The sequence below is a fragment of the Macaca thibetana genome, chromosome 8 (genome assembly GCF_024542745.1).
Source record: "Macaca thibetana thibetana isolate TM-01 chromosome 8, ASM2454274v1, whole genome shotgun sequence".
Classification (NCBI taxonomy): domain Eukaryota; kingdom Metazoa; phylum Chordata; class Mammalia; order Primates; family Cercopithecidae; genus Macaca; species Macaca thibetana.
The window spans coordinates 92,172,316-92,197,852 of NC_065585.1; the positions used below are offsets into that span (position 1 = coordinate 92,172,316).

Sequence of the window (25,537 nt, forward strand, 5' to 3'; positions counted from 1 at the left end):
TTACATTTTATTTTATTTTTTCTTCTTTTTTTTTTTTTCTTTTGAGATGGAGTCTTACTCTTGTCACCTAGGCTGGAGTGTGCAATCTCCGCTCCCTGCAACCTCTGCCTCCCAGGTTCAAGCGATTCCCCTGCCTCAGCCTCCTGAGTAGCTGGGATTACAGGCGTGTGCCACTGTGCCTGGCTAATTTTTTGTATTTTTAGTGGAGACGGGGTTTCACCATTTTGACCAGGCTGGTCTTGAACTCCTGACTTCGGGCGATCTGTCCACCTCGGTTTCCCAAAGTGCCGAGATTACAGGCATAAGCCACCACATCCAGCCTGAAGTTACATTTCAGACTTGTGCTGTCCAACACCACATCCACGAGCTATGAGGCTACTGAGCACTTGTCATGTGGCTGGTCCAAACTGAGATGTGCTGAATGTGCAAAATCCACCCTGGATTTTGAAAACTTAGTGCAAAAAAAGTAAAATATCTCATTAGTAATTAATATTGTTGATAACAAGTTGAAATGGTAACACTTTGGCTATACTCGGTTAAAATAAATTATTATTTTTAAAATTTTAATTCTAATTTTAACTTTAGAAAGGAGGTCTCACTATGTTGCCCGGGCTGGTCTCAAACTCCTGGGCCCAAGCAACCCTCCAGCTTCATCCTCGCAAAGTCCTGGGATGACAGGTGTGAGCTGCTGTGACTGGCCAAATGATTAAATTAATTCACACATTTCTTTTTACTTTTTAAATGTGGCTACTAAACATTTAGAATTACATGTGTGGCTCCCATTTATCTCATCATAGATGCTGCTCTCAGAACATTTTCCATCTGAGAGAAATCAACTAGTTTTGTTGTTTAGGGGGAGTTTTCTTTTTATTTAGTTTTTAAAATTTATTTATTTATTTATTTATTTATTTATTTATTTATTTATTTATTTTGAGATGGAGTCTTGCTCTGTCACCCAGGCTGGAGTGCAATGGTGTGATCTTGGCTCACTGCAACCTCCATCTCCCAGGTTCAAGTGATTTTCCTGCTTCAGCCTTCTGAGTAGCTGGGATTACTGGCACACGCTACCATGCCTGGCTAATTTTTTTGTATTTTTAATGGAGATGGGGTTTCACTGTGTTGGTCAGGCTGGTCTCGAACTCCTGACCTCAGGTGATCCACCTGCCTCAACCTCCCAAAGTGTTGGAATTGTGGGCATGAACCACTATGCTTGGCCTAGGGTAATTTTCTTATATTCAGTTGTTTATTTAATATTTTGTAGATCAAAACTATTAGGTGCATCTAGTCACTAAATGCAAATTCATTTTCAATTAGTTTTTATTGAAGAATTAATACAGATTTATATTCAAAAAAGTTAAAAGTAATAAAAAGGGTGTGCATGGAAAAGTATCTCTTCTCTCCACCCCCAGAATTCTGCTCCCCGGCACCTCCCACCATTTTAGTTTGTTTTTATACAAATAGGAGTGTGCTGCAGAGCAGGGATTGGCAAACTTTCTTTAGAAAGGGCCACACAGTCAATATTTTGGGCTTTGTGAGTGTTAGAAACAGATAATTGGTGCTGCAAAGAAAAGCGTGGAGACAAAGGATCTCTCAGCAAGGCAATCTTTACTATCTACAGAAAGGGTGCCCCTCGCAGATGGAACAATGGTGAGAGCACACCTGAAAAAAGGAAAAGCAGATATATTTATCCCTTACGCATTTGGGTCATCCTTACTGCTGTGTCCTGCATCCATTGGCTGGAGCTGGACCTCACAGTCTTAAACTGATACCCGATGAGCTAATAACCTAAAAACTTCCCTAAATAGGTAAGTTCAAGGGAGAATAAAGAAGAAAAGGAAGTTGCTTACAAAAGGTTTAAGGAAGCAATAACATTTCCAAACAAGGAAGGGGCATAAGCTATGAGCTAAGACTTGCCTGGGCCTGTCCAGACATGCAAGCCAAAGCAACTAACTGGGCTAAAGTATAAGAACTAGTAGGTGATAAGACGCTTTGGAGTAAGAAGATATTATTCCTAGTGTCTATTATTTTATTTTTAAACCAAGAGGAGCTTTGAAGAGGAACTTTTCTGCTCTGTACAGTGAGCCATACTATCTCTGCAACAACTACTCAGTTCTGCCCTTGTAGTGAAAAAGCAGCCACTGACGACCCCTAAACAAATGGATGTGGGCATGTTGCAGCAGAGTTTTATTCACAAACACAGGTGCAGGCTGGATCTGCCTCAGGAGCTGTTGTTTGCTAGCCCCTGCATAGGCCAGTGCTAGTCAATACAGTTACAGTTGGCCGGGCGCGGTGGCTCAAGCCTATAATCCCAGCACTTTGGGAGGCCGAGACGGGCGGATCACGAGGTCAGGAGATCGAGACCATCCTGGCTAACACAATGAAACCCCGTCTCTACTAAAAATTACAAAAAAAAATTAGCCGGGCGAGGTGGCGGGCGCCTGTAGTCCCAGCTACTGGGGAGGCTGAGGCAGGAGAATGGCGTGAACCCGGGAGGCGGAGCTTGCAGTGAGCTGAGATCCGGCCACTGCACTCCAGCCTGGGTGAGAGAGCAAGACTCCATCTCAAAAAAAAAAAAAAAAAAAAAAAAAAATACAGTTATAGTCACGTGCCACAAAAGGACGTTTCTGTCACCTACAGACTGCATATACCATGGTGGTCCTTAGATTATAATACTGTATTTTTTACTGTTCCTTTTCTATGTGTAGATATGTTTAGATTCACAGATACTCACTATGGTGTTACAGCTGCCTACAGTATTCAGCACAACAGGTTTTGTAGCCTAGGAGCAATAGCCTGAGTGTGCAGGAGGCTCTCCCCCCAAGGTTTATGTAAGTGCACTCTATGATGCTCCCACAATGAAGGAATCACCTAATGATGCATTTCTCCAAACGTATTCCCATCATTAAACAGCACATGACTGTAAACCTTTTAACTTGTCTCTCTGCATCTATTCTTTGCCCTCTGTACTGTAAGCCAAAAAGTATCTGAGACTTGCAGTGAGCTGAGATCGCGCCACTGCACTCCAGCCTGGGCAACAGAGCGAGACTCTGTCTCAAAAAAAAAAAAAAAAAAAAAAAAAAGTATCTGAGAGAGGTCTCAATCAATTTAGAAAGTTTATTTTGTCAAGGTTAAGGATGCACCCATGATACAACCTCAGGAGGTCCTGCTGACATGTGCTCAAGGTGATTAGGGTACAGCTTGCTTTTATACATTTTAGGGAGACATGAGACATCAGTCAGTATGTATAAGATGTACATTGGTTGGGTTCAGAAAGGCAAGACAAGTTTAAGGGGGATGGGGGAGGTGAAACGGGTTTGAGGGGAAAGGGGTATGTGCAGGGAGGGAGGTGGGTGGGGGGGTTCCAGGTCAGAAGTAGATAAGGGACAAAAGTTTGCATTCTTTTGAGTCCTTGATCAGCCTTCCACTGAATACACAATTTAGTGTGGCTCGGTGAATCTGCAGTTTTACATAAACAATAGGGCACAGGAAGCAATCATATGTATTTGTCTCAGGTGAGCCTCAGAGGGATGACTTCAAGTTCTCTCTATCCTCCATCCACAAAGAATTTTTTTGTGGACAGATCATGAGGGAGGTATGTGGCTTTTTATCTTTGTAGCTATCTTATTTAGGAATTAATGGGAGGCAGGTTTGCCTGACATAGTTCCCAGCTTGACTTTTCCCTTGGCTTAGTGATTTTGGGGTCCTGAGATTTATTTTCCTTTCACAATACTTAGGCATCATTGTTTTTTATTATTAAAAATAGTTGATGCTGGGCTCAGTGGCTCATGTCTCTAATTCCAACACTTTGGGAGGCTGAGGTGGGAGAACTGCTTGAGCCCAGGTGTTGGAGGCTGCAGTGAGTCATGATTGCACCATTGCACTCCAGCCTGGGCAACAGAGCAAGACTCTGTCTCAAAAAAACAAAGTTTGCTTATTAAAAAATGTTTAAATGGTGTATATAATTTTATTTATTTTTATTGTATGTCTTTAAAGTGCACAGCATAATGTATTGATATATGTATACAGAGTGCAGTGGTTACTGTGGTCAAGCAAATCATATCCATCATCTCACAGTTACCCTTTTTTTTGATGGTGAGAACTCCTGAACTCTGCTCTCTCAACCATTGTTCCACATACAACACATCATTACTCCCTGCAGTCCTCCTCTAGACTTGCTCATCCTACCCATCTGCAGCTTTGAATCCTTTGACCAATTCTCCCCATTCCCTCCCTCCCTCAATGATCTTTTGAAAATGTAGCTTAACCTTGCCTTTCCTTTGCCTAAAGCCCTTTGACTTCTCATCACCTACAGAATTAAGCACAAAGTTTGTGTACAACTTGACTCTAAAGCCCACCTGTGCCGGCAGTCTTGTCTCACCCACCTCTTCTTCAGCAGCTCTAGACTTTTCCCCCAATACTTAAACAGGCTGCAGTCCTCCCCATTCCCATCTCTTCTTACATTCTTATCTCTGGCTTGTTACTTCAGGTATGGACTTAAACACCACTTTTCTGTTTCAGTTAAATCAATCTGTTGTACATTCTTGTATTCCTATATGATGTTTGTGCTTTGAAGTTAAAATTCAAGTGTATTGAAATTGTGGTTTTCTTGGTGGGCTGTACTGAGTGCAAGGAGGCACTGATGTTTCCATTTGAGCAGTAGCAGCCCTCTCGGCTTCCTATTCCTTGAACGTGTGCCGGGTGCCTCTGCCAGCAAAGCCGGGTTGTACAGGGGGACAAGACCGCATCCCTTTCCACAGGAAGCCATAATTGCGGGGAAGACAGACGCACACAGTGCCCTGTCATGCTAACCAGAATGTGACATGTGCTTTGATAGAAGTTATAAAATGTGTTATGGGGCGGAGATGAGGAGGGTAATTTACTTAAAATACGCAATTTTCTACACACCTGAGTGTCGTCCTTGTCACAGGGTCTAGAGATTAAAATTATACTCTAAAATGCTTTCAGAAATAGAATTATTTATGAAGTCTTTGAGCACGCCTTAGCCACAGGAGGTGCTTCTGCTGTACTCAGCTCTCATTCATTTTTCAGAATGCACCACTGTAACTACCTGGCCCAAATATTGACACCACAGAAGCCAATTTGCTATTTTTGCTTTCTGAGAAGTACAGGGGAAAAGACCTATGTTTGAGCTGGAGCATTATCGAAGAGAAGAGGAAAGGTTTATGTGATGAAGTACTTTCATTTTACTGCTGCTTTGTTTTCCTGGATTAGTTTTAATTGTTTGTAAAGTGCAGGTGTTCATTGTCAAATGGGAGGGGAGCTCCGATCTCTCTGCATTCCTGCTGCACCCACACAATCACGCCCTGAGCCAGGCCCTGAACTCGCAGAAGGCTGCCCCGAACTGGGGAGCTCCCTGCACAGGAAAGGGTTCCGAAGTCCCTCAGGAGCTCATGGCATGTAAGGAACAGTTAGAATTACTGCGTCTGCATTTTCCAAGCCTCAGTCACCACTGCCTTGTCCTGGCGAAGTCACACTCATCACCGTGGTGGCTCAGACTCTCCTAGAGGGGGATGACAAACGTTCACTTCCCTATTATATTCTTACAATGTTGTAAGTTTAAATGTATACCTACCAACAAACCATGAGGCTCCACTATTTTACTAAAGTTTAAGTTTTCTCTTCCTTTGAAAGTGTTGCACGTGCTCCCAATTGTTTGTATAAATTGCATTTTCTGGATGGTGTAGTTTTAGTGAGTACAAGGTAAAGCCTGAGATACACTTTTATTTTTAAATTTTATTATATATTAAGCACAAAGCCTTCCAAGTGGGAGAGATCATGACCTATAGTACATTTCAGTTTGTTTGTTCTGGCTACTGGGGAGAAAGATGATTATGGGCAGCAGAGGAGGGGTTAGGAGGCCACTGCCAAGGCATGGTCACAAAAGGACGATGGCTTGGGCCAGACTCATGTTGAGGGAAGGAGAAAGAAGTGAGTGGGTCTGGAATAATTTGTTGGAGGTGGAATACATAAAACTAACTCATGGGTTGGGTGTAGTGGTGAGGGAAAAAGGAAGTCAAGCATAACTTCTTGAGCTGGGGCCTGATCGAGAGTAATGCCACTTCAGTCAGTCTTCAGTGGACTGAGGAACATGGAGACAAACAGGCCTGGGCAGAGGAAAAGGAGACCTTCCATTGCGACTGTACAGTTTTGAGAGGGCTGTAAGGTACCCTTCATGCCATAGAGCAAGCAGTGAGGTAGGTGTATTGGAGTTTTGGAAATGGAAATGGTCAGGGCTGGAGATATCAGTTTGGACTCAGCTAAATAAACTGTCACGAATTCATGTGTTTAGTGCCTTATTAAGTATTTAGCATATTAAGGATTTTTTTTTTTTTTTTTTGAGACGGAGTCTTGCTCTGTTGCCTAGGCTGGAGTGCAGTGGCCGGATCTCAGCTCACTGCAAGCTCCGCCTCCCGGGTTCACGCCATTCTCCTGGCTCAGCCTTCGGGGTAACTGGGACTGCAGGCGCCCGCCACCTTGCCGGGCTAGTTTTTTGTATATTTTAGTAGAGATGGGGTTTCACCGTGTTAGCCAGGAAGGTCTCGATCTCCTGACCTCGTGATCCACCCATCTCAGCCTCCCAAAGTATTAAGGATATTTTTAAATGGGAGAAATGCATTCAAGAAATTCTGAAGGTTTTTTTTCTTTTCAGAAATATTCCCAAGAGATTCTAACTTAAAAGACAAATTCATAAAGCATTTCACAGGTAAGTACAAAATTTATCAGTGATTCCATTAACTAAATAAAAAGAATGTGTACAGGTTACTATGTCAGGCACTAGGAATATGAAAATAAATGTCTGTAAGTGACTCATGGTCCAGTTGGGGAGATGGACGGATGCTACTAACTTGTGTTAACTGTAATGTAAACCAGCCCTTAATAAGTAATAGAAGTATGAACCACTTTTTAAGGATACACAGGAAGTGAATAATGTGACCAAGAACTACCAAGAAAGGCTTGTAGTAGACACAGTATTTAAGGTGGGCTTTAAGGGATGAATAAGGCTTTCCCGTGGTGAGAGAGACCTTCTCTTCAGAAGGAGTGCATTGAGTAAGCCATGAAGGCACAGGGTGTGGTTTAGGCAAGGACAGGTATGCATGGACTGTGGGTGGGCTTAGGTATGTGGGGCGTATGTGGCCCTGGTCAAGTATATGGCTGGAAAGGTAGCTTGGAGTCATGTTGTGGATAATCTTAAATGGCATGCTGGGGAATTCAGACTATGTTCCCCAGTCTGGTGAGGGGTAGGGAGAGAGGGGGCAATAGAAATGTTTTGAATAGGGAGGGACAGACTTTCATATACTACATCTTTTAAAAATATATTTGTTTATTAATTATTATTATTATTTTCTGAGACAGAGTTTCGCTCTTGTTGCCCAGGCTGGTGTGCAGTGGCGTGATCTCGGCTCACTGCAACCTCCGCCTCCCGGTTCAAGCAATTCTCCTGCCTCAGCCTCCCAAATAGCTGGGATTACAGGCATGCACCACCACGCCTGGCTACTTTTTTGTATTTTTAGTAGAGATGGGGTTTCACCATGTTGGTCAGGCTGGTGTCAAACTCCTGGCCTAAGCGATCCGCCCGCATCGGCCTCCAAGTGTGAGCCACCGCGCCAGGTGAAAAATTTTTTATTTTTGAGACAGGGTCTGATTCCATCACTCAGGTTGGAGTTCAGTGGTGAGATCATGGCTCACTGCAGCCTTGAACAAATAGGCTCAAGGGATCCTCCCACCTCAGCCTCTGAAGTAGCTGAGACTACTGTGCCATCACACCCAGCTAATTTTTTATTTTCTTTAGAGATGGGGTCTCACTATGTTGCCCAGGTTGGTCTTGAACTCCTAGCTCAAGTGATCCTCCTGCCTTGGCCTCCCAAAGCATTGGGATTATAGTTGTGAGCCACTGCACCAGGCCCACCTGCCACATCGTAAGCACAGATAAATACTGTCCCATGACACTGTTTTGTTCTTCATATCAACTTTGTGAATCATTTGCACATCATCCTATGCCCCAATTTCTAGCAAATCACTGAATTATTGTGAACAGTACACCCCCATATTTACTATTGGCATTACCTCTCTGTTCCCAGTCATCCCAGCTACTTTTTTTTCTTTTACACCTCAGGCCTGTGATGTGGGAAAGATGTGGTTTGACTTGACTTAGTCAAGTCCAAGGGCCCTACCTGTTTATTAACAGAAAGGATGGTCCTCAGGATCAAGTGGAGATGCACCTGCAGGGCACAGGGATGTGTGGGGATGTTGAGCCTTTTGAGGCAGCTGTTAGCGACATGACTGTGGACCCCACGAGAAGCAGACACCAGAGGGACGGAGGGATGAACATTTTGTTGTTGTTGTTGTTCTGTGTGTATTTTTTTTTTTTTAAGAGATAGGATCTTACTCTGTTGCTCAGGCTGGAGTGCAGTGGTGCAGTCATAGCTCACTGTAGCCTCCAACTCCTGGGCTCAAGGATCCTTCTGCCTCAGCCTCTACAGTAACTGAACTGGGACTACAGGTGTGTGCTGCCATGCCTGGCTAATTTTTTATTTTTATTTTTTGCAGAGACAGGGTCTCACTATGGTGCTTAGGCTGTTCTTGAACTCCTGAGCTCAAGTGATCCTCCTGCCTTGGCCTCCCAAAGTGCTGGGATTGCAGACGTGAGCCACTACTCCCCATCCGGGATGAAAGTCTTGATGGGCCCTACCTTGGATTTAAAGGGAGAGACAAAGGACTTCTCAAGGCCCTGCCCATTCCATTTTACAATTATCCTAGACACTAATACGACACAAATTACTATAATTAGAAAATGGAATAAATGTCTTGGCATGTAAACATTAATTGCTTTAGATAAAAACAGAAAGTAGAAACCAAAGATACTTATTTTTTGTACTTCTCATGCACTCAATTTGCTCTCTACAGTCTTTTTATTTTCTGTCCAGAACTTTTTCCTTTTAATTTTTCTACATAGTTGTACTACATGTGAAGATTCCATTATGTGAGATGTTGAGAATGTGGAATGAATTTAGATTATTTTTCATAGACCACAACTCTACCTCCCACAGAGCCTGGGTGGGGGAAGAGCTCTCAGGCATGTTCTTTTAAGGGCATGGAAGTATGTAAAGTGCTGTTATATTATGTCCACTCATAAAGTGCTAGGAAATTTGTTTGGAAAACATGCCAATGTTTATAATAAGCATTCTTTTCCTGTGCTCTAGGGCCAGTCACATTTTCACCAGAATGCAGCAAACATTTCCACCGACTCTATTACAATACCAGGGAGTGCTCAACACCAGCTTGTAAGTAACTTGGGTGGGTTTTTTTTTAAAAAAAATTATCCAACAATAAATGTGTGTAATTTTAAACTTCAAATGTCTGTGGATGGGAAGAAGTAGACTAACCATTGACATTCTATTTATAACACTGATTTATAACACTGACAGTACCTAAGGTTTGTGTGTACTGTTGCTGTAAGGAATGAAACCATATTCTAATTGGGAATCTATTCAAATCTGATAATAGCCAGATTTCCTTAAAGACCAAAGTGTTTGTTAGGATTTAAACATTTTATCATGATTCAAATTCTTTGACATAAATAGGGTGCTGTCTCAAATAAATGAAAAAAAAAATGAGATGACTGCGAACTCTAAGTAAAAATTTTTTCCTAAGTTATTTTAAAGTAAATATTTTTTATATCACATCATTTATATAATGATGCTGGATTTTTCTGAGTAATGATAGCATGTAAAAGTTGCTATAATGAATTCTTTTGGATACTTAAGTTACTGAAGTTAATAATAATTCTAAACATAATATTTAAGCACTATCATTTAAAGTGCCAAAATTATGACTATGTGTGGTAACTCCGTTTGCTGTTTCTAAATTCCTTTCTAAGCCTCAACTTTCCTTTTAAAGAACATGAATTCTAAGCATTTTGTTTCTTTTTAACTAGATTGCTCATCTTGAGGAGTATTGACTTTTACTCAGCATGTTAAGTTGTGTTTTTCAAAAACAACTTGTGTTTAGGCTGGGTGGGATGGCTCACGACTGTAATCCCAGCACTTTGGGAGGTCAAGGCAGGCAGATCGCTTAAGCTCAGGTGTTGGAGACCAGCCTTGGCAACATGGTGAAACCCTGTCTCTACCAAAAATACAAAAGTTAGCCAATCTTACAATCTGGCTTCAAAATAAAAATAAATAAATAAATAAATAAATAAATAAGTAAAAATTCCAAAATAAAATAAAATAAAACAACTTGTGTTAAATGGCTAGAGAAAGTCAATCACATTGGATTACAGGCAGAATGACTAATGGTAGCCAAGCATGGTGGAGAAAGCACATGGTTTGGCATAAAGCTTTTGACTAGTTATGGGGTGATTAATTAACATTCTGAGGCTCTTGTCTCACCTCTAAAGTGAATATAGGAATAGCACCTTCCAGATTGTGTTATTAAAAGAATTGATGAGAAAATCCATTTTCACCACTTGACATAGTAGGTATTTATTAAATTGTAGTTATTGTTATATGAATTAGTGACAACAATAACAGGATTTCCCCAACATTTCTAGTAACTCTATACATAATTTATCTTTAAATGTTTTTCCTAGATTACAAAAGATGTGCTAGATTGTTAACAAGATTAGCAGTGAGTCCACTGTGCTCCCAGACCTAGCAAACCTACCCTGTGAGTATATATTTATTTTTCTTATCCTGCTTAATAGTCTAACTTTATTTTTTAACATTTTTTCCTTTTCTTTTTAGTTGACACATGATTGTACGTATTTATGGGGTACAGTGTGACATTTTGATACTTAATCAAAATGTGATACTAATTTAAAATTTAATTTAAATATATAATTTAAATAATATAACAACACTTTACATACTTCCATGCCCTTAAAAGAATGTGCCTGAGAGCTCTTCCCCCCACCCAGGCTCTGTGGGAAGTAGAGTCGTGGTCTATGAAAAATAATCTAAATTAAATTTTAAATTTTAATCTAAAATTTAATACTAATAAATGTTTGATATGCCTCAAACATTTATTATTTTTTATACTGTGAGCATTCAAAACCTTCTTTTGCAGCTTTGAAAAAATATACAATAAATTACGGTTAACCAGATTCACCCTACAGTGCTGCAGAGCTCCAGAACCCTCATGTCTAGCTGTAGTTTGTATTCACTAACCAACCGCTCCCCAGCTGTGCCTCCCACTCCCCTTTAGCCTTTTTTTTTTTCTTTTTTTTTTTTTTTTTTTTTTTTTTTCTGAGACAGAGTCTTGCTCTGTCTCCAGGCTGGAGTGCAGTAGTGCAATCTCTGCAATTTCCGCCTCCCAGGTCCAAGCGATTCTCCTGCCTCAGCCTCCCAAGTAGCTGGGACTACAAGCACATGCCATCAAGCCTGGCTACCTTTTGTATTTTCAGTGGAGACGGGGTTTTTTCATGTTGGCCAAGCTGGTCTCAAACTCCTGACCTCAAGTGATACACCGGCCTCAACCTCCCAAACTGCTGGGATTACAAGCATGAGCCACCATTCCTGGCCCTCTTTAGCTTCTAATACCCAACATTCTACTCTCTACTTCTATGTGCTTAATTTTTTTTTAGCTCCCTTATATGAGTGAGAATATTTACCTTTCTGTGGCTGACTTATTTCACTTACCATAATGTCCTCCAGCTTCATCCATATGGCCTTAAATGGTAGCATTTCATTCTTTATATAGCTGAATAGTATTCCTTTGTGTATATACACAACATTTTCTTTATCCATTCATCCATTGATGGACATTTAGATTGATTGCCTGTCTTGGCTATTGTGACTAGTACTGCAGTTAATATAGAGGTGCAGGAATTTCTTTGATATACTGATTTCTTTCCTTTGGATAAATACCCAGTAGTGGGATTTTTGGGATTATATGGTAGTTCCATTTTTAGTTTTGTTTTTGAGAAACTTCCACACCTTTGTTCATAATGGCTGTACTAATTTACATTCTCACCAACAGTGTATAAAGGTTCCTTTTTCTCTGCTCCTCACTAGCATTTGTTTTTGTCTTTTTGACAATAGCCATTCTAACTGGTGTGAGATAATATGTCATCATGGTTATGATTTGCATTTCCCTGATGATTAGTGATATTTGGCATTTTTTTCATATATTTGTTAGACTTTTGTATGTCTTCTTTTGAGAAATGTCTGTTCAGATACTTTGCCCTCTTTTAAATCAGATTATCTGGTTTTTGCTGTTTAATTGTTTGTGTATTCTGGATATTAGTCCCTTGTCAGCTGGATAGTTTGCAAATCTTTCTCCCATTCTACGTGTTGTCTCTTCACTCTGTTAATAGCCTAATCTTCTTAAGAAAATGTTTGAATAATGTCAGAAGCCAGGAAGCCTATTTTAGCAATACCTATGAACTTAATCTATGGATTTTTCAGTAAGTGTTAAAACTTGGTCCAAATGAAAAGACCGTTTTAATGAATTAGTTTAAAATATCCTCAGCAGTGATTGAATTAAAATAGTTTTTTGACAACCTTACCAGCCCTGAGAGATTTCCAAAAATCTTTCAGCATTTAGTGTTGTTTCATGATTGTGCAGAAGCATTACGCAGATAGACATTAGATGAACAGAAGTACTTATACAGTTCTATTTTTTAACTGTCCAAAATATATAATAAAAATGAAGCCAGGTCTTAAAATTTTGGTACAGTTTTGGTACTCTAAGTAGGAAACAGAGAGAAGATATTGTAATAATAAGAGAAAAAGCAAAGAATAAAAAAGATAATGAACATGTAATTATTTCTTGCTCTAGCCTATTACTTTACAAGAGTGAAATGGTAAACCAGAATTTTCATTCTGGCTAATTTATGCTAGGAGCCCTTGGGCAATAAAGTATTTGTACGATCCTAAATAAATTGAATGTAAATTGTAACATTTATTTTAAAAAGTAGACTCTATACAAAATACTGAAAGATACTTATTTCTTTGCAAATGTTTCTCTAATCAGTAGTTCTTTCGCAGTGTAGTACCAAGTCAACTTTTTTTGGGTCAGCATTTCAGTACCATGGACAAGTCCTTTTAAGGCAACTGGTTCCTCAGTTGTGAAGGTGGAAGTGAAAGTCATAAGAGGATGGCTGGGCACCGTCGCTCACACCTGTAATCCCAGCACTTTGGGATGCTGACGTGAGTGGATCACTTGAAGTCAGGAGTTCGAGACCAGCTTGGCCAACATTGTGAAGCCCTGTCTCTACTAAAAATACAAAAATTAGCCATGTGGTGGTGCGTGCCTGTTGTCCCAGCTACTCGGGAGGCTGAGGCAGGAGAATTGCTTGAACCCAGGAGGTGGAGATTGCAGTGAGCTGAGATCATGGCACTGCATTCCAGGCTTGGCGACAGAGCAAGACTCCGTCAAAAAAAAAAAAAAAAAAAAAAAGTCATAGAGGACTTGTAGTCTAAAATTAATCATGAATATCTTGAACTGGCCAGTGTAACTCAGTATCAGTATCATAAATAACTGCATGGGGATTTACTTAAACTATCTCACAGTTTTGTTGTGACAATTACTGAGACAATCCTGACCTATTATTGTTGCTATACTTAGTCTTACTTTAAAATTGATTATCACACATTAATGATAATAATTAGAACTGTTAGTTCTGCATATCTACAGTTGCTAAATTGAAATTTTTTTTTTTTAGATTAAGAAAATAAACTAGATTATTGTAGTGGCAGGATACTTAATTCAATCACTCTCAACCTACCTGTTTCAATGTTTTTTTCTTTCTTTCTTTTCTTTCCTTTTTTTTTTTTTTTTTTTTGTGAGACAAGGTCTTACTCTGTTGCCCAGGTTGGAGTGCAGTGGCTTGATCATAGTTCGGTGTGACCTCAACCTCTCAGGCTCCAGTGATCCTCCCACCTTAGCCTCTCAAACACCTGGGACTACAGGCTCATGCTACCATGCTCATCTAATTTTTTTTTTTTTTTTTGGTGGCAACAGAGTCCCACTATGTTGCCTAGGCTGGTCTCGAGCTCTTGGGCTCAAGCGATCCTCCCATCTTGGCTGCCCAAAGTGTTGGAATTACAGACATGAGCCACCGTGCCTGGTTTCAACTCTTTTGAACAACACAAAACATGAATCAAGATAATTCACTTGGTTATTGAAATGACCTAAACCAAGTTATATTTATCTCTTTCTTCGTTTTTAATATATTCCATGTAAATGAGTAAATTTACCTAAAGTCCCCAAACAACACAATACTGGAAAAGTTTTCCCAAACAAGTACTGTATTATAATTTAAGATAATGTACACAAATTTACATTCTCCTGGGCTAGATCATAGAAGACAGAGCTGATAAACATGACTTTTGAAAATTATAGATTTTAGAGACTTAGTGATTTTTCTCTATGAGTTATCTGTTTCGAATTATTTATTTAATAAGGTTTGCAATCAATATTACAGATTAATAAATGTTAGGGATATTTAATGAGTTGTTCACAAGGTGTCAAATTCTTTTCTGTTTTGGTATGTCTAGATATCATAAATCTTTAAGGGAAAAGTCAATATTTAAAGTCTCTAAAAGTACTGATCAACCTTCCTGCCCCTCTGCACACAAATTAGTCTGCATTCTCAGGATTAGACTGTAAATTAGGAGTCCACAGATTCTTTAAGCAAAATAAAATAAACTGTTGAAACTGTACATGTTTGTAAGTATTCTAAAAACCAGGTCATAAATGATATGGTTCTTCTTTTCCCCCCACAGGCATTTCCTAAGAATGTACATCTAATGTGAAGAAAAAGTGCCTCAGATCATGCAAAATGTAAAAAAAAGATGAAATTTATAATTTTATGGATATGAAGATGAGTAAAATAAGAGACTTCCCAGAAATAACTGGTAGCTGTGACCTGTCACAGAATGGGTCTTTCTTGCTTTATCTTTTTGTGTATACAGTAATTTATAATTTTGTAAAACAGTTTGAATCACATATTGAAAATGAGATATTAAAAATTGTGTGATTGTATTTTATTTTTACTAGATATATTATTTTCTTTACAATCTAAACATATAATTGTGTAAATTATATCTGAGAGTACCAGTGAGAAATAATGATTTTTTTGTATATGACTGTTAGTAATATATTTGTCAAATCATCATGTACCAAGTTAAATTTTATAATTCTTATTTAATATTTAAATACATTTATTTAGAACTTGTCTTCACTTGCATTAATTTGAAATGTGAATTTTATTAAAGCTGAAATATGAAAAAATGTGTTGTTTCCTTTGAATTAAAGATGTTTGTAATAGAGGTTATGCTTTTGAAGTGTGATTACCATATATGTATATGTGTATAAATATGTATTGTTTGAATTGATAATTAGAATCCTGAGACAATTTCTGCCTTTTAAAGTTAGAACATCTGGTATTGCTCTCTTAAATACAAAGAAGTCCAGTTGTTCTTGGACTGGCGAGCTGTATATCAAGGAGTGAGAGGAATGTATGGGTGGCCTGGATGCTCTGTTTAGAATGTAGCAGAATACTCTGATGCATCCAAGAAGTTCTATTTAAAAACAACAATGAAAAAAAAATCGTGAACCTACAACAAAACAATGGAGAACCTCCATCCCTTTAATGAGTAGACAAATCATGAGTTGCTTCACAATACCTCAACAGTGCAGTCATTGACTTTGTATCACTTGCCAACTGCTTGTGTTGGTGTCATGAAGACATATGTATCTCTGTGCCTCATGGAAGCCATCATTTCAATTATGCAGTGCCTTTTGTCTCTTGCATAACTTCCAGACACTGTATCATGTCTTATTTGTGTATGTATACATACATTGTCCTTTGTTCCTCAGAAAACCAAGCTAAAAAAATGCCCCTTGGCTTCAGGAATATTATGAAGCTCCATTCTCAATTTTTGGTTTTACTTATTTTGGTCTATGAGCAAAGATTTACAAATAATTATGTTTAAAAAATCTGAGGTGGGGGAGAAAATCCTGCAGTAATGCTATATAATAATGGAAAAAGACTACTTTTTAGTTAATTTTACTTATAATAATTATAATACTATATCTGGGAAAATGAAGTAGGTTTTGATTATAAGTATCTGGGGAGCTGAGGACTGTTTTTATAAAATGAAGAAGCTGTTGAATGATGATATAAAAGAACTTACTGGTGAGACATATTTGGCTGAAATACAGAAAATAGCCTAAAGGGGCTTCGAGATTAGTGTGGTTTTAATAAGATAAATGATTTCAGATGCAATTCTGTGAAATTAGATTTTAAACATTCTCATAGATGAGTAGTATACCTCAGAAATGTGCTGCATGCTATATATTTCTCAAAAACACACAAAGATATATTAAATATTACTCCAGTTAAAATCATGTTTATTTTACTACATGATCCTCATTTTCTCATTGTATTAATACATTAATTCTCATTAATACAATGAGAACATTTTCTCACATGGACAAATGAGTGATTGAAACGTGAGTAGGGTAAAATATTCATGGTTACTTGGTAAAGTAATATCCACACATCAGATAAATGATCTCATTGTCTAAGCAGCAAACCAGGAGGTTAACAATGTTTTCAGAATATTTAGAGCTACATCAACTAAGTGGGCTGTTCTCAATTAGGCACTTAAAAGATTTAGGCAAACCACCCTGTTAAGCTTAGAGCTGTCTGTATAATTACCTAACTTTCTACTTCGTGTAGATCTTTTGGTTTGAAAGGCAGAACGTAGTTAGTAAAGCTACCCCTTGAGACTTTCTAGAAGAGAGGAAGTGGGCTTTAACCTTGGGGTGGGGGAGAGGAGGTATATATGTCCTATCATTTTCCACATGGTAAAAAATGGTTGACTGGAAAATCTAACCCTATCTAAATTAGCCTTTCCCCACATTTTCTGGCTTAATTTGCTTCAAATCATTATCAGTCTACGCAATCACACTTGATGGTTTCTTATCTACCTCGTCACAATAAATGACGATGAATTCTGTCTACAAGAGAAGAGACTGTCTTCTGAAGTATTTCTAGAACCTACAACAATGCCTGGTTCATAGTAGGTACTTTGTGTAGTGAAGGAATAAACAATCATCTCATACTCCAATGAATGAGATTAACAAACACACTGTAACCGGTAATAAAAAGCAGACAATGACTTATGAAAACACTATTGAGCAGTTTTCTAGTGACTCATCAAAACTTATGTTTTCTATGAAAACGTTGTGTTTACCCACTTCATTTCTAGTCCTGTAACTGCTTCAATTTATCTAACTCATGAATTCAAAGAACTTTACACTGGCATTGAAACTCAATGCCTGTGGGCCAGGTGATTAACACAAGTGATTTGATTGTACCACAGAGACCCGATGCAGTCTGGGGTAGGGCAGGTTTGTAGCCCCACTGCATCTCACTGGCCATGCTGCTAAGTGAGAAAGTAGGCTTCCTTTTGATTTTTCTAGGAAGACTGCAATCTGGATTTTTATGTGAAACATCTCAGTTTCTAAATGTTGGCATTTACTAGAAAAATTCCAATGTATATGCCAGCAAAAAAAAAAAAAAAAAAAAAATTTGGAGCCTTATTTGAGACTATTTGGCTCAGAAGCTGCTATTATTTGACATCTGATGGACATTTTTAACTTGGGATTTTTTCAGTTTGACTTCCTTTCATCCTCTTTGAAGAACTGTGATCCCTCTTCTATCTGGTCCCTATGGAGATTTAGTGGTGAGTTTTTTTTTTTTTTTTTTTTTTTTTTTTTTTTTTTTTGAGTTTTATATTTGTGTCCTTGGCTGGAGTTGGATCTCCTCACTGCAAGCTGCCTCCCGGGTTTTTACGCCATTCTCCCTAACACCTTGCTCGCCCCTGTATTTTTTAGGGAACTTTCACCTCCCGATGGTCTGCGTGATGTGTCCCAAAGTGCTGGGATTACCCCAGCAAGGTAAACGACATCCCTAACACCTTGCTCCTGGGGAACGTTCTCCCTTGTGTTTAGCCCCCAGCAAGGTAACAGAACCCTGAGCTACCTCTTGATCCTTGACAAAGGTGAATCTTTGCCTCTTCAGTGTGTGCCAATCCTAGGTGGGGAGGTTGATGAAGGGGAAGAAGTGTAGAAAGGGAGTGCGGGAGAGAGAGAGAGGGGAGAGAGAGAGAGAGAGACAGAGAAGAGATGGTTTGAGATACATATACTGCTCTTTTTACCTATCTCCATCAAGTCAGATGTAGTAGTGTTCTCTTAGAGGGACAGAACTAATAGGATGTGTGTGTGTGTATATATGTGTGTGTGTGTATATATATATGAATTGTATATATGTATACACATATATGTGTGTGTGTGTGTGTGTATATATATATATATGAGTTTATTAAGTATTAACTTACGTGATCACAAGGTCTCACAGTATGCTGTCTGTAAACTGAGGAACAAGGAAAGCCAGTCCAAGTCCCAGAACTGAAAAACTTGGAGTCTGATGTTAGAAGGCAGGAAAAATCCAGCATGGGAGAAAGATGTAGGCTGAGAGGCTAGGCCCATCTCTCTCTTTTTCACATTTTTCTGTCTGCTTTATATTTGCTGGCAGCTGATTAGATGGTGCCCACCAGATTAAAGGTGGTCTGCCTTCCCCAGCCCACTGACTCAAATGTTAATCTCTTTTGGCAACACCCACACAGACACACCCAGGATTAATACTTTGTATCCCTCAATCCAATCAAGTTGACACTCAGTATTAATCATCACAAATCCACCTCTTGTCTACTCAAACCCATACATATCTCCTGAGATCATACATAATCTTCAAATTAAGAAAATAATGAGGTCATAATTATGCCTAGCATAACACAACTATCCTTCATACAATGGGAAACTCACCAATCCCCAACCCAAATACTGTTACATAAAGTTAACAATACTTAAATGCTGATATGAAGTCAGTAAATCTTGTGTCACATGATAAAGGAAAAGGAAATAAAATGAAGATATTTTCTTAGTACAAGTATATACCTGCACAAATATGTTTTTAACAAAAGAAGGAGGAAATACTCATGACAGTTATAGTCCTCATTTCTGGAGCTGGTCACGTGGTTGTAGCTGCTATTGATGACTATCTTCTTTTACTACCCATTCTGTATTCCCTTTGCCTTTAGCAAGCACCTCAGCAGGTTGTGGTTTTTTTTCCTGGCGGAGTGACCCAAACTTTCATTCCTGAAGTGTCTGGACCATTTGTACTCCTGCCTGGGCTGAGCTGTTGCAGTTTCCCATTGACCTTAATCACAGGGCATGGTAATACTGAGAGATGCTCTGGTGAATCTCCTGTATTCTATGCATACTCTTCCTTACTTCCATTACAGAGTAGTAGACATATTTCATCTCGACGATCCGGGTCAATCACCTCAACCAACACTGTAACTCCCTTCTTAGCCTGTTGACTTAAAGGTAGGAGGAGACAAAGTGTGCAGGTGGCAATCTTAACTTCCAGTTTAATGGAATAGTTGTTGTGTCGCCTGGTGGCAGCATTCCTCCCTCAGGAACTAAGACCTCTAGGCCAGCAGAACGTAATGTTGTGGTAACAGGAAGCAAATTTTTGCTAGTGGATCGCTAGGGGTGATGGCGAATGGTGCCACTTCCACTTCTACCCCTTGATTCCTGGACCTGTGAATCTTGGCTATGGGAGAAACAGTACCATATATTGGACATTGGTTTAGAGCATACACAGCTTTCTGAAGAACTATGCCCCAGCCCTGCAAAGTATCGTTGCTTAGTTGGCATTGTAATTGTGACTTCAAAAGGCCATTCCACCGTTCTATCAATCCAGCTGCATTAGGGTGATTGGGAACATGGTAAGACCAGTGAATTCCATGAGCATGAGCCCACTGCCACACTTCTTTAGCAGTAAAGTGAGTGCCTTGGTCAGAAGCAATGCTGTGTGGAATACCATGATGGTGGATAAGGCATGCTGTGAGTCCATGGATGGTAGTCTTGGCAGAAGCATTGCTTGCAGGATAGGCAAACCTATATCTAGAGTAAGTGTCTATTACAGTGAGGACAAACCTCTGCCCTTTCCAAGATGGAAGAGGTCCAGTATAATCAACCTGTCACCAGGTAGCTGGCTGATCACCCCAAGAAATGGTGCCATATCGAGGGCTCAGTGTTGGTCTCTGCTGCTGGCAAATTGGGTAGTCAGCAGTGTTGGTCTCTGCTGCTGGCAAATTGGGCAGTCAGCAGTGACCGAAGCCAGGTCAGCCTTAGTGAGTGGAAGTCCATGTTGCTGAGCCCATGTGTAACCTCCATCCCTGCCACCATGGCCACTTTGTTCATGGGCCCATTGGGCAATGATGGAGTGGCTAGGGAAAGAGGTTGAGTGGTGTCCGCAGAACGGGTCATCCTATCCACTTGATTATTAAACTCCTCCTCCACTAAGGTCACCTGTTGGTGAGCACTCACATGGGATACAAATATCTTCACAGTTTTGACCATTCAGAGAGGTTCATTCACACACCTCTTCTCTAAATTTGTTTGTCACCAATTTTCCAATCACGCTTCTTCCAAGTCCCTGACCATCCAGACAAACCATTGACTACAGCATATGAATCAGCATATAATCGCACATCTGGTTATTTCTTCCATGTAAAGTGCACAACCAGGTGCACTGCTGGAAGTTCTGCCCACTGGGAAGAATTGCTTTCACCACTGTCCTTCAGGATTGTCCTAGAAAACGGCTGTAGTGCTGCAGCTGTCTACTTTTGAGTGGTGCCTGCATACTGTGCAGAACCATCTGTGAATCAGGCCCCAGTCTTCTCTTCCTTTGTCAACTGATCATAGGGAACTTTCCATGAGGCCATCGGTGCAGGCTAATGGAGAGAAGGCAGGTGGCAGAAGTGGAGACCATGGGCATTTGGGCCATTTCCTCATGTAACTTACTTATACCTTCAGGACATACTTGAGCCCAATCACATATATACCACTTACATTTGGTGATGGAATGCTGCTATGCCTGAACCAGTCAGAAAGCACCCAATTCATCATAGGCAGTTCAGGTCACATGGTGACTTGATGACCCAGAGTCAAACATTCGGTTTCCACCAAGGTCCAGTAACTTGCCAAGATCTGTCTCTCAAAAGCAGAGTAGTTATCTGCAAAAGATGGCAGGACCTTGCTCCAAAATTGTAGAGCCCTCCAACAGCCTAGAGTTGTTGCAGAGCCTTCTCCTGTTCTGGACCCCACTCAAAACTGGCAGCTTTTCGGGTCACTTGATAAATGGGCTGGAGTAACACACCCAAATGAGGAATGTGTTGCCTCCAAAATCCAAATAGGCCCACTAGGTGCTGTGCCTCTTTCTTGATTATAGCAGGGGTCAAATGCAGCAACTTATCTTCACTTTAGAAGAAATATCTTGACAGACCCCACACCACTGGACCCCTAAACATTTTACTGAGGTAGAAGTTCCCTGAATTTTAGTTGGATTTATTTCCTATCCTCTGGCACACAAATTTCTCACCAATAAGTTCAGTGTGTTTGGTACTTCTTGCTCATTGGATCCAATCAGCATAATGTCATCAATGCAATGGACAGACCAGTGTGATATCTTGTGGAAGCAAAAAGTGGTCAAGGTCACTCTGAATAAGATTATGACACAAAGCCAGAGAGTTGATATATTTCCATGCTATTTACAATAGCAAAGACATGGAATCAATCTGGGTACCCCTCAATGGTGGGTTGGATAAAGAAAATGTGGTACATACACAACTATGAACTACTATGCAGCCACATAAAAGAATGAAATAATGTCCTTTGCAGCACCATGGATGAAGCTGGAGGCCATAATCCTAAGCAAACTGACACAGGAACAGAAAACCAAATGCCACATGTTCTCATTTGTAAGCAGGAGCTAAACACTGGACACACATGGACACAAACTTGGGAACAATAGACACTGCAGATTATTAGATGGGGGAAGAAAAAAGGTGGGTGTGGGTTACAAAAACACCTATTGGGTACTAGACCAACTACCTGGGTGCAATATATGCATGTAACAAACCTGCATATTTACCCCCTAGATCTAAAACAGAAGCTGAAATTTTAAAAAAGAAATGCAAATTAATACCACAAAGAGATATTATCGTATGTCAGAATGTGACATAGTTTGTATATTTGTTCCTGCCCAAATCTCTTGTTGAACTGTAATCCGCAGAATTAGAGATGGGGCCTGGTGGAAAATGACTGAATCACAGGGGTGGATTTCTCATGGATGGTTTAGCATGATCCTCTTGGTGCTGCCCTTGTAATAGTGAGTGAGTTCTCATGGGACCTGGTTGTTTAAAAATGTGTGTCCCTCTCTCTTGCTCCTGTTCTTGTCATATGATATGTCTGCTTCCCTTTTGCTTTCTGCTATAATGAAAGCTTCCTGAGACTTTCCCAGTAGATGCCAACATCATGCTTCTTGTAAAGCCTGCAGAACTGGGAGCCAATTAAACCTATTTTCTTTATAAATTACCCAATCTCTGGTATTTCTTTATAGCAATGCAAGAATGGCTTAATACAGAGTGGATATTACCAAAAAGTCAAAAAAGAACACATGTTGGCATGGGTGTGGAGAAAGTAAAATTTTATATATTGCTGGTAGGAACATAAATTAGTTCAACCTCTATGGACAGTAGTATGGAGATTTCTCAAATAACTAAAAATAGAACTACAACTTAACCCAGCAATCCCACTACTGAGTATCTACCCAAAGGAAAATAAATCATTATATTAAAAATATGCCTGTACAGGTGTGTGTATCACTGCACTATTTACCATAGCAAAGTCATAGAACCAATCTATGTGTTTATCAATGGTTGGATTAAAGATACATATATATATAAAATATATATTATATATTTTATATACATAATACATAAGATATATATGTATAAAATGAAATACTATGCACCCCCAAAAAAGAATGAAATCATGTCCTTTGCAGCAACATGGATGGAGCTAGAGGCCATTATGCTAAGTGAAATAACTCAGAAACAAAACAAAAAAAATACCACACATTCTCACTTGTGAGAGCTAAACAATGGGCACAAATGGTCATAAAGATGGAAATAGTAGACACTGGGGACTCCAAAAAAGAGGAGGATTGTGGAGGGGTTAAAAAAATTACTGGTCGAGTACAATGTTCACTATTTAGGTAATGGGTACACTAGAATCCCAATCTCCTTCAGTATGCAACTTACCCATGTAAGAAGCAAGCACATGTACCCTTTGGATCTAAAATAAAATAAAATAAAATATAAATAACATAAAATAAAACATAAAAAAGAATTGATATTGTTAAAATGAGCAACTACCCAAAGCAACTTACAGATTCAATGCAATCCCTATTAAAATACCAATGGCATTCTCCACAGAAGTAAGAAAAAAATCTTAATGTTTGTATGAAACCACAAATGACCCTGAATAGCCAAAGCAATCCTGAGCAAAAAGAACTACTAGACTTCAAAAATATACTACAAAACTATAGTAACCAAAGCATCACGGTATTGGCATCATAGTACTGGCATAAAAACAGACAAATAGACCAATGTAACAGAATAGAGAACCCAGAAATTAATCCATATATCTATAGTCAACTGAATTGTGACAAAGGTGCCAAGAACACTCACTGGGGAAAGGACAGTGCTGGGAAAACTGGAAATGCACACCCAGAAGAATGAAATGACCCCCGCCTCTCATACCAGAATCAACTCAAAATGGATTAAAGAACTAAGTGTAAGACCTAAAGCTATAAAACTACTAGATGAAAACATAGGAAAAATGCTTCAGGACATTGGTCTGGGTAAAGATTTTATGAACAATATCTTAAAAGCACATCACATAGAAAAAAAATGGGATTATATCTTTCTCTTTTTTCTCTTTTTTTAAGCAGACTTTTTTAGTATCCAACAAACAGGATTATATCAAACTAAAAAGTATTTGTGAAAAGTGAAAAGATAACCTATAGAATGGGAGAAAGTATTTGCTATTCATTTGACAGGGGATTAATATTCAGGATATACAAGGACTCCAAACATGTCAACAGAAAAAAAAAAAAAAGTTTTGATTAAAAGATGGGCAAAATTTCTGAACAGAAATTTCTCAAAAGTAGACACACAAATATGGCTAACAAATATATGAAAAAATGCTAAACATCACTAATCATCAGGGAAATGCAAATCAAAACCACAATGAAGTATCATCTCACCCCAGTTAGGAGGGCTATTCTAAAGAAGACATACATGCGGCCAACAAGCATATGAAAAAATGCTCAACATCACTAATCATTAGAGAAAGGCAAATCAAAACCACAGTGAAATATCATCTCACACCAGTCAGAATGGCTACTGTTATAAACTTAAAAAACAACAGATGCTGGTGTGGTTGTGGAGAAAAGTAAATCTTTACATGTTGCCAGTGGGAATGTAAACTAGCTGAGTCATTATGGAAAGCAGTGCGGCAATTCCTCAAAGAACTTAAAACAGAATTACCATTTGACCCAGCAATGCCATTGTTGGGTATATAAGGAAAGGAATATAAATCATTCTATCATAAAGACACATTCATGCATATGTTTCTTGCAGCACTATTCACAAGAGCAAAGATATGGAATCAATCTAGATGCCCATCAATGGTAGACTGAATAAAAAAAAATGTGATACATAAACACCACGGAATACTATGCAATCATAAAAAGAATGAGATCATGTTATTTTCAGCAACATGGGTGGAGCTGGAGGCCATTATCTTAAGCAAACTAACACAGGAACAGAAAGTCAAATACCGCATGTTCTTGCTTATAAGTGGGAGCTAAGTATTGAGTACACATGGACACAAAGAAGGCAGCAATAGACACCAAGGCCTACTTGAGGGTGAAGGGTGGGAGGAGGGTAAGGATAAAAAAAACTACCTGTGGGATACTATGCTTATTACCTGGATGACAAAGTAATCTGTACACTAAACTCCTGGGACACAAGTTTACATAGGTAACAAGAAACAAAGTAAGAAACCTGCACATCTATCCCTGAATTTAAAATAAAAGTCAAGGCCGGACATGGTGGTTCATGCCTGTAATCCCAGCACTTTGGGAGGCTGAGGTGGGAGGATCACTTGAGGTCAGGAGTTTGAGACCAGCCTGACCAAGATGGTGAAACCCCATCTCTACTAAAAATACAAAAATTAGCCAGGCTTGGTGGTGGGTACCTGCAATCCCAGCTACTCTGGAGGCTGAGGCAGGAGAATCACTTGAACTCAGGAGGTGGAGGTTTCAGGGAGCTGAGATTGCATCACTGCACTCTAGCCTGAGTGACAGAGCAAGATTTTGTCTCAAAAATAAATAAATAAATAAGTAAATAAATAAAAGTTAAAAAGAATACAATTTAAAAAAAAATTTAAAAAGTTTAATAAAAAGATCCTTTTTAGTCACTCTGAAACATAGAAATAAATACATAAAGAAATGTTTAGCTTTTTTATCTTATAAAATATATTTGTATACATGTTCAAAATTACTTTGATTCCAAGAAACAGAAAC

General features: G+C 39.1%; 1 protein-coding gene across 1 annotated transcript in view; it reads left to right on the forward strand.

The window, feature by feature from the left end:
• Window positions 1-15,195, forward strand: part of ALKAL1 (ALK and LTK ligand 1) — a 29,203-nt gene extending 14,008 nt beyond the window's left edge. The window contains exons 2-5 of the mRNA XM_050801814.1: window positions 6,671-6,724; window positions 9,222-9,302; window positions 10,610-10,686; window positions 14,748-15,195. Coding sequence (XP_050657771.1) covers window positions 6,671-6,724; window positions 9,222-9,302; window positions 10,610-10,674 — 200 coding nt within the window. The 3' untranslated portion in view covers window positions 10,675-10,686; window positions 14,748-15,195. The remainder of the gene's footprint in view (window positions 1-6,670; window positions 6,725-9,221; window positions 9,303-10,609; window positions 10,687-14,747) is intronic.
• The last annotated feature ends 10,342 nt before the right edge of the window (window positions 15,196-25,537 follow it).